This window comes from Pleuronectes platessa, chromosome 11 (genome assembly GCF_947347685.1).
Source record: "Pleuronectes platessa chromosome 11, fPlePla1.1, whole genome shotgun sequence".
NCBI lineage: Eukaryota > Metazoa > Chordata > Actinopteri > Pleuronectiformes > Pleuronectidae > Pleuronectes > Pleuronectes platessa.
In genome coordinates, this window is record NC_070636.1 from 2699048 (window position 1) to 2709132 (window position 10085).

Below are 10085 nucleotides of genomic sequence, written 5' to 3' on the forward strand. Positions count from 1 at the left end.
AAATATAATTATATTGAAGAGTTTACAACAGAAATTAGAATAAACAGGATGAAGCATGTGATCACAGCAGCTTTTCAACAATAAACAGAATCATTTACCTAAAACTGAAAGAACTACATAAAACTTAAGTTTTATAAACTTTAACCAAATGTACCTGAACAGGATCGAACCTGAACAAAGACAAAAACAGATCTAACAAAGGGAAAGAAACATAATGACTGATCAGAGCATTTCAGAAACAAAAGGAGGAGAGTGACTATTAACCAAAGTGAGTTATTGACAGTTAAAGTCCTTGTATGAATCAAACCGAGGCAACAAACTAAAATCCATAAACATGAAGATCGGTCTTTGTAATGGAAATAAATCAAATTATCTGAGCAATAACCACAACAGGTTAGTTTCTAAAGACGCTTTCACACCTTCCTTGTTTGTTCACGACCTTTTGACTTTTCAGTTTTGTCTGAATTTAAATATCAGGTGTGAAAGGTTCCTCCGACCAAAAGAGGCGTTCAGGGTCAAACTGAAACGTGGTTTGATTCGTTTGCAGAGTGAAAACTAGAAATGCAGAGTTTGGACTTTCTGATTTAATGCTGCCTCAACTTCTTCACAACTTCAACAGAACTTCTTGTTGTCTTCACCTCTGATGATTTAATGCAGATGGGAAAGAGTGGGATTCGAACTGGCAACCTTCTTGTTGCAGAACACTCTTTCCCCTAGGCCACGCTCTCCCTCTCCATTAGGGCCGTGCAGGCAGGTTATAAAGTTTATAACGGTTATAAAGGTTCTTTATCTGCGGTATTCTACTGCACATACACAGTCTGCTTCAGAAGCTGATAGACGAAGAGGTGAAGACATGGAACGAACGGTGAGTCTCCTGCTGCTCATTAGTTACGACTTTATCATTTGAATGCAGCTTTAAAATATAATTATATTGAAGAGTTTACAACAGAAATTAGAATAAACAGGATGAAGCATGTGATCACAGCAGCTTTTCAACAATAAACAGAATCATTTACCTAAAACTGAAAGAACTACATAAAACTTAAGTTTTATAAACTTTAACCAAATGTACCTGAACAGGATCGAACCTGAACAAAGACAAAAACAGATCTAACAAAGGGAAAGAAACATAATGACTGATCAGAGCATTTCAGAAACAAAAGGAGGAGAGTGACTATTAACCAAAGTGAGTTATTGACAGTTAAAGTCCTTGTATGAATCAAACCGAGGCAACAAACTAAAATCCATAAACATGAAGATCGGTCTTTGTAATGGAAATAAATCAAATTATCTGTACAATAACCACAACATGTTAGTTTATAAAGAAGCTTTCACACCTTCCTTGTTTGTTCACGACCTTTTGACTTTTCAGTTTTGTCTGAATTTAAATATCAGGTGTGAAAGGTTCCTCCGACCAAAAGAGGCGTTCAGGGTCAAACTGAAACGTGGTTTGATTCGTTTGCAGAGTGAAAACTAGAAATGCAGAGTTTGGACTTTCTGATTTAATGCTGCCTCAACTTCTTCACAACTTCAACAGAACTTCTTGTTGTCTTCACCTCTGATGATTTAATGCAGATGGGAAAGAGTGGGATTCGAACTGGCAACCTTCTTGTTGCAGAACACTCTTTCCCCTAGGCCACGCTCTCCCTCTCCATTAGGGCCGTGCAGGCAGGTTATAAAGTTTATAACGGTTATAAAGGTTCTTTATCTGCGGTATTCTACTGCACATACACAGTCTGCTTCAGAAGCTGATAGACGAAGAGGTGAAGACATGGAACGAACGGTGAGTCTCCTGCTGCTCATTAGTTACGACTTTATCATTTGAATGCAGCTTTAAAATATAATTATATTGAAGAGTTTACAACAGAAATTAGAATAAACAGGATGAAGCATGTGATCACAGCAGCTTTTCAACAATAAACAGAATCATTTACCTAAAACTGAAAGAACTACATAAAACTTAAGTTTTATAAACTTTAACCAAATGTACCTGAACAGGATCGAACCTGAACAAAGACAAAAACAGATCTAACAAAGGGAAAGAAACATAATGACTGATCAGAGCATTTCAGAAACAAAAGGAGGAGAGTGACTATTAACCAAAGTGAGTTATTGACAGTTAAAGTCCTTGTATGAATCAAACCGAGGCAACAAACTAAAATCCATAAACATGAAGATCGGTCTTTGTAATGGAAATAAATCAAATTATCTGTACAATAACCACAACATGTTAGTTTATAAAGAAGCTTTCACACCTTCCTTGTTTGTTCACGACCCTTTGACTTTTCAGTTTTGTCTGAATTTAAATATCACGTGTGAAAGGTTCCTCCGACCAAAAGAGGCGTTCAGGGTCAAACTGAACCGTGGTTTGTTTCGTTTGCAGATTAAAAACTAGAACTGCAGAGTTTGGACTTTCTGATTTAATGCTGCCTCAACTTCTTCACAACTTCAACAGAACTTCTTGTTGTCTTCACCTCTGATGATTTAATGCTTGAACGACAAGGACGTTCATTTTGTGAGAGTAAAATCTAAATGATGATAAAGTTCCAACAAACAAATGAAATCAATGGGTTCATTAGTTTTCTCCCATCAAACGAAACACAAACTTTATTCAAACCACTTGGTGAATTCAGCACCTGAACACGTGGATGTTAGAAACACATGTTGTCTACAATCTAATCAATGTCAAGTGAAGGTTGGTCTCAGTCCACGAAGCTGATGACCACAGGACGTACGTATCTCTGACAGATGTTTAGTGCGCTCCATGAATTACAATGTGAAACCAAATCTAAACAGATCAAATGGAAACAATGTTGGTTTCAGACTTTTAGGTGTGAAAATGACTCCAGTGAACTTTCCTCCAAGTCCTGATTCATTAGTCGAGTTTCTTTCGTACGTCAACCTGTGGCAGGGCTGTGTCCTCGTATGACCCTCGTGCTCGTGCACACAAACAAACACAACATGAAGCCACGATGAAGAGCACTTTGATCACTGCACATTCACATTGACTACATGTACACTTCATTATTAGGGCCCGAGCACCTCCGGTGGGAGGCCCTATGGAAATTGAAAGGATTATTCTGAGAATTTTTAAACATGCTCAAAAAGTTGTAAAAGTTTGCAGTAAATTAGAAAGTGGTGTACATTTACGTATTCTGGAGTATTTGGAAATGGGCGTGGCAAAATGGCTCAACAGCGCCACCTACGGAAAAGCCCCTCATTTAGCATTCATTGATCCTCACGAAAATCAAGACAGTTGTGTATCATGACCAGATGCACAAAAAAGCCTCAAGGACCATTATGAAAAAATTAACAGGAAGCCCGCCATTTTGGATTAAGTGGCCATTTTGGTCATATTCCACATTTTTACTTTGATGTACTTCTCGTAGAGTTTTCACCATATCAACCTAAAATTTAGACGAGTGTCATCACAACAAAATGGAGATCAAAAGTTATTGAAAGATCAACTTTTCGTCATACCGTCTGACCGTGGCGTGGCGTCAAAGTTTAATGAAACGCCATCAAAACACAAGCTTCTCTATCTCAGACATATTTGGTCCAATCGACTCCAAACTACACATGTAAGACAAGAGTCGCGACTTGAAGACATCTACACAGAAATCGTGACTTAAAAACACAGCGCCTCCTGGTGGCAGCAGGAAATGTCATGTTTTTGGTACATTTTACACTTGGATGTATTTCTCCTCATCTACTTTGTGAAACCATGTCAAACGGTGTCAAATGGGTCTCAAGACATTGATAATGTAGCCACAAGATTACTTGACTTTTCATCATGCAGATTATTAATGGCATGTCATCAAAGTTCAACTCGCCATGACACACGAAATTGCTGTAACTTCTGTGTTCATGGGTCCAGCTCCCTCAAACTACATGTGTGTATCTACAGCCCACCTCTGAAGATATACAGATAGTTTTAAGGAATGGGCGTGTCAAAATAACTGACTAGCGCCCCCTAAACGATTGGTCGGCACTACGATTGGTCTACATCTACAAAAATCGATAGGGACATGTGTCTTTTCATTACAAAGAAATAAGTCTCTTGGACATATATGCTAAACCACACAGGAAGCCCGCCATTCTGGATTTGGTAGCCATTTTGGCCATATTCCACACTTTTACTTTGACGTACTTGTTGTAGAGCTTTCATCAGATCAACGTGAAATTTAGTTGAGTGTCATCACAACAAGATGGAGATAAAAAGTTATTAAAAGATTGATTTCTTGTCTCACGGTGTGACCTTGGCGTGACGTCAAAATTTGATTACACGCCATTAAAACTTGATCTTCTGTATCTTGGACATATTTGGTCCAATCCAGTCCAAACCAGACATGTAAGACAAGAGTCGCGACCTGATGACATCTGCAAAGACACCATGATTTAAAACGATAGCACCACCTGCTGGCTACAGAAAGTGAGGCGTTTATCCTTGCTGCAGTGCCCAAACACATGTAACACGGAGACGAGCGCTTGGTCATCGAACGCTCTTTCTTCACCGACCGCAACAGACTTGAAATCGCCTGTGCTCGGGCCCGTTAGTGCTACAACGTAGCCCTAGTTTATATTTGTATTTTCATGTTTGTTTTTAGTTTAATGGAAAACCAGGAGACCTGATAGAGATCAACCGTGGGCCCTATCAGCACTGGGCCGTCTACATCGGAGAGAATGAAGTGGTTCATTTAGTTACAGAGGGTGAGTGATGTGATAACTATATTCACGTTAGAATATCACATGGACATGACGTGTATTTCATGATGGCACCTTCCTCCTTTCCTCTTTCTTTGCCTCCATGTTCTTCCTCTTTGTCTTTTCTATAAAACACACAGGTGTTCAGTCATCTGGCTCGTCGGCGAGTCTGAGCAGCAGCAACGGAAAGGTGAAGCGTGAGAAGTTCAACGATGTGGTCGGCAATCACCATTACCAGGTCAACAATCTGCTGGATAAAATGTTCAAGCCTCGTGATCCTTCCGTCATAGTGAAGGAGGCCTGTGCGATGGTGGGCCGCGAGCCACAGTACGACCTTGTCACTTACAACAGTGAGCACTTTGCTACCGACCTGCGATACGGCGTGGCAGAGTCTCGTCAGGTGTGTATCTAACTGTTGTGTTTGTTAACCTCTTTAACTCTTCCACAGCAACATTAGTGTGTAGATGTGTTTTTTAAAAGGCGATTGACAGTAGACGAGTCTTCCTCCAATACATCAGCTGATATATATTCCTATGGTGTCGTTATCAAACCCTTATTACATAAAATGTAAATGAGCCTTGATATTAAACTGTTTATTGTAAACTCTGCTTTAAATTAATATGAATATAAATAAATCATATACTTGTAAATATATAGAGCATGAAATGTGTGGAAAAGATTAAAATGACCCTCGAGAGGAATATAAATATTCTGAATGGTTTTCAACAATAAAGAATTTTATTTAACTAAAAGTGAACAAATTACAGAGTTCTGGTCCATAAGGAGTCGACTGAACAGAACTTAAGTTTTATAAACTTTAACCAAATGTAACTGAGCAGAATCGAACCTGAACAAAGACAAAAACAGATCTAACAAAGGGGAAAATATATAATGACTGATCAGAGCATTTCAGAAACAAAAGGAGGAGAGAGAGAGAGAGAGAGAAAGTGAAAGTGGAAGAGAGAGAGAAATGTAATATAAATAAGGTCAAAAGGTCGACACAATAAAAAAATAAATGTCAACCATTAACTAAAGTGAGTTATTGAGAGTCAGAAATCTGTGTGTGACGCAAAGTGATCCAACAAGTAAAATACATAAATATGAAGATCTGTCTTTGTAATGGAAATAAATGAAAATACTGGAGGTAAATTAAACAATTTCAGCCATGTTTGAAATTATCTGTACAATAACCACAACAGGTTAGTTTCTAAAGACTCTTTCACACCTTCCTTGTTTGTTCACGACCCTTTGCCTTTACATTTTTGTCTGAATTAAAAAATCTTTGATCACTGCACATTCACATTGTCTACATGTACACTTTATTATTTATATTTGTTCTTCATGTTTCTTTTTAGATTAATGTAAAACCAGGAGACCTGATTGAGATCAGCCGTGGGTCCTATCAGCACTGGGCCGTCTACATCAGAGAGAATGAAGTGGTTCATTTCACTACAGAGGGTGAGTGAAGTGATCACTATATTCACGTTAGAATATCACATGGACATGACGTGTATTTCATGATGGCACCTTCCTCCTTTCCTCTTTCTTTGCCTCCCTGTTCTTCCTGTTTGTCTTTTCTATAAAACACACAGATGATAAGTGGTATGACTCGTTCAAGAGTCTGAGCATAAGCAGCAGCAGCAGCACTGGATATGGGTTCCGTCAGTCTCTCATCAATGTGATCGGCCAGAAACGGTACAACGAACTGCTGGAGTGCATGAACCAGACTCGTGGGTGCAACATCATTGGGATGGACGGCATTGCGCTGATACTCGGCGAGGATCTGAATTTCAATGAGGCTAAGTTAAAAATCTTTTTGGAGGTGCTGATCAGCGAAATAGGATATGTGAAGCGTGAGAAGCTCGCCGATTTGGTCAAGGATGACCGTTACCAGATCAACAATGGGCTGGATGAAAAGTACAAGCCACGTGATCCTTCCATCATAGTGAAGGAGGCCCTTGCGATGGTGGGCCGGGAGCTAAAGTACAACCTTTTCACTTACAACTGTGAGCACTTTGCTACTAAGATGCGATACGGCGTGGCAGAGTCTCGTCAGGTGTGTATCTAACTGTTGTGTTCGTTAACCTTGTTAACTCTTCCACAGCAGAATTAGTGTGTAGATGTTAGAACAACAAAAAAACAAGTGCTGCTAATAGATGTACTGTATGAATGTGTGTGTGAATGGGTGAATGTAAGTGTACTGTAAAGAGCTTTGAGTGGTCATCAAGAGTAGAAAACTGCTATATAAATACAAAACCATTTGATTTACATAATAATCCAGAATGTTAAATCAACCGTCTCACAGCCATTAAAGGTTCAGTGTGTTAGATTTAGGCAGTGTTGGTCAAGTTACTTCTAAAAAGTAATTAGTTACAGTTACAAATTACTTCTCCCAAAAAGTAATTGAGTTAGTAACTCAGTTACCACATTGTTAGAGTAATTAGTTACTCAGCAAAGTAACTGTGGCGTTATTTTTCATGTTTTATAACGCTGTTACGTTCTGTAACATCTTTAACGTCAAAGATGTTTATATTAACTGATTGAAGAATAAAAACACTATACCTCGCTCACCTGCAGGCATTTTTGTTTGGGACGTTTTGTTTGGGGATTATATTATGGACCTGGGGGGGAAATATTGATGTGTTGAATGTGTGTAAATAGCGTGCTTATGTTTACGGGGCCGCCATGGTTTGCGGGCTCGATTAATGTGGGTTTTGTTTAAATACACTTATAATACGCAACCTTTTTGTGTCGAATTCGTTTATATTTATATTTATTTAATTAGGGGTTAGACCGATAACAAGGTCATCGGTCCAACCAGGGATCTTTCGTTTATAATAACTTGGTCGGGCAGCGCGCAAGGTACACAGCGGGTCGAGTCCGCCCGTGTCCTTAAAATTAAAAGCGTAGAGCATTTCCCCTGGGGTTTGAACAGGGTGATTTGTTACAACCGCACGCTTCATTCAACCAAATTGTAGTAACGCGCCACTTTACATTATCAATAACGATAACGGCGTTGTAACGATGACAAAAGTAATTAATTAGATTACTCCGTTACTGAAAAAGAACTCCGTTAGTAACGCCGTTATACTTAAACACCGTTACTCCCAACACTGGATTTAGGTGAGAGGATTTATTGGTAGAAATTGAATATACAATAATCCTAGTGATGTTTCCACTAGTGTGTTTCATCTAAATTATATGAGTTAATATTTAAATACTTATTTATATATATGAACATTCTTTATATTTAATTACTTTATATGAACATACTTTATATTTAAATACTTAATATTAAAAAAAATAACTGTTTGTCTCATATTGTCCTGCAGATTCAAGAAGCCGCTTCGATCTTTGGCCTTACCGCTAAGTTGCCTCGGTCACTGGAACCCCAGTTGTCGCTGCAGTAGTTGGGACATTTGTTGTCTGTGCAGCTCTGTTTCGCAGTCGTTCCAGCAGTTAAGAGGAAGAGGATGAAAACAAGAAGAAAACTAAAAACATATCCCAAACATTGGCAACAATGAATGTTGGCATGTAGCTGAGAGTAATTATGATTTCAACTTTTGAAATAAAATATTTCACTTGTGCAATCTGGAGAGAAAAAGGTTTCAACACAGTTAAAAGACATTTGACCTTGAATCAGAAAAGACAATAAGACATTAAATCATCTGGATGATTAGACTAAAGACACATCTCTCCAGACTTCACGTTGGATAAAAGATACAAAATATATTCTTCTATATCTGTTTAGTAGCACCTCTATATATCTAGTAGCACTTATATAACACTTACATATAGCACTTTGTAGTTTGGCTTTCTTGAAGCAAATTGTACTTGATTCTTGTTGTTCTGGGTTTGTTCTCTCATGTTGATGATCTTATTGTTGCTTTGGATAAAATGTGATGTGATGTGAGGGATGTTTCTTTATCTTTCATGTAACTTTTTAAACAGATCAAATAATCATTTGCACACAATTTATTTGCAATAAAATAATTGAAGATACATTTTTTCAAGACTTTAAGGCATTAAATCATCTGGATGATTAGTCTGAAGACACATCCCTTTTAGACTTCACCTTTAACATCCATTTCCAGTACATGGTGGGGAGAGGCGATGGACAAGTGGCAGAAAAATTGGACTATGGGCAGAAAATCTGACTGGATGGTCTCTGGTTCGACTCCACGTAGTGACAACCAAAGAAAAAAAAAACATCTGTCCAAAGAAGTCCAAGAGGACTCTCCCTACCCCACTGTCTAAGTGCTCCTGAGCAAGGCCCCTTACTACCCCAACATCTGCTCCCCGGGCGCCTTGCATGGCGGCCCAATGCTCTGTGTGTCTTCCTGTTTTCACCAGATGGGTCAAAAGCAGAGGACAAATTTTCCCCCATTTGCATGAGTGTGCATGTGTGTGGGATTAATAAATGTATCTTATCTTATTTTATAATTCCACACAATACAAAACGTATATGTATAATCTGTAATTCAGAACACTTGATCCTGCATATTTGACCAAATAAAGTTTTCTCACTGTCAACTTGCCTTTTAAAACCAAACCAAAAACTGGCTTTACTAAAGAGACATGAAATGGCTTAAATCTTCAACTTGTCAACTCACTTCAAAACTTAATACACAAATAAGATCGAACGATAAATTGAATGTCTCCTCCAGTGAAGAAACTGCCCCAGGGGCAGGTGAGGGGCCGGTCAGTAAAGCTGCTGGCAGGTGTGTGTGGGGGGGTGGGGGCAGCTGGGCTCGCCTGGTCCCCAGCATCAGCACGGCACCCCACATTGTTCTTGAGGTGAGAGCTCTAAGAGCTCCATGAAATCCAGGCTTGGGAACGGCTGCACACTTTCCACATTTTGGGAGTCGGAGAAGATGACTAATCAAGGGTGATCATTAGGATCCGAACCAGCTCGGGAATAAATCACCACGTGTAGAATGTTTATTTTAAAATTCAACTCTTAGTCTGAATTTTGGTTAATGTTTTTCAAACCCCAAAACACTGAGAATCAGATCCAGATTTCAAACAATCTTGAATGTTTCTAAGAGTCAAGAAACGGATGGAATAACGTTTGTTAATATCGAGATGCATGATGTGATGAGATAGATAGATAGATAGATAGATGGACACTTTATTAATCCCGTGGGAAATGTAGGTAATCCAGTAGCTTATACACTTAACAGACATACTGTACATACATAAAACACATATACATAGGTATACGTGTAAATGGGTCTGAGTGAGCATCAGATGGTTGGTGTTAAGCTTTAGTTTCGTTTATTGGTGTCGTCAGGTGCAGATATATTACGCCAATGAATTTTAAAAACAAAGCTGAAGTATGAGCATTGTTGTTGTGTGGCAGAGAGAATCACATCCCAGAG

The 10085-nt window shown here is 38.7% G+C and overlaps 1 protein-coding gene across 1 annotated transcript; it reads left to right on the forward strand.

The window, feature by feature from the left end:
* The first annotated feature begins 3724 nt into the window (after positions 1-3724).
* Positions 3725-9237, forward strand: LOC128450996 (uncharacterized). Its single transcript, XM_053434767.1, has 6 exons — positions 3725-3745; positions 4608-4710; positions 4845-5104; positions 6060-6162; positions 6297-6760; positions 8037-9237. The coding sequence occupies exons 1-6, from the start codon at positions 3725-3727 to the stop codon at positions 8112-8114; spliced, it is 1029 nt and encodes a 342-aa protein (XP_053290742.1). The 3' UTR covers positions 8115-9237.
* The last annotated feature ends 848 nt before the right edge of the window (positions 9238-10085 follow it).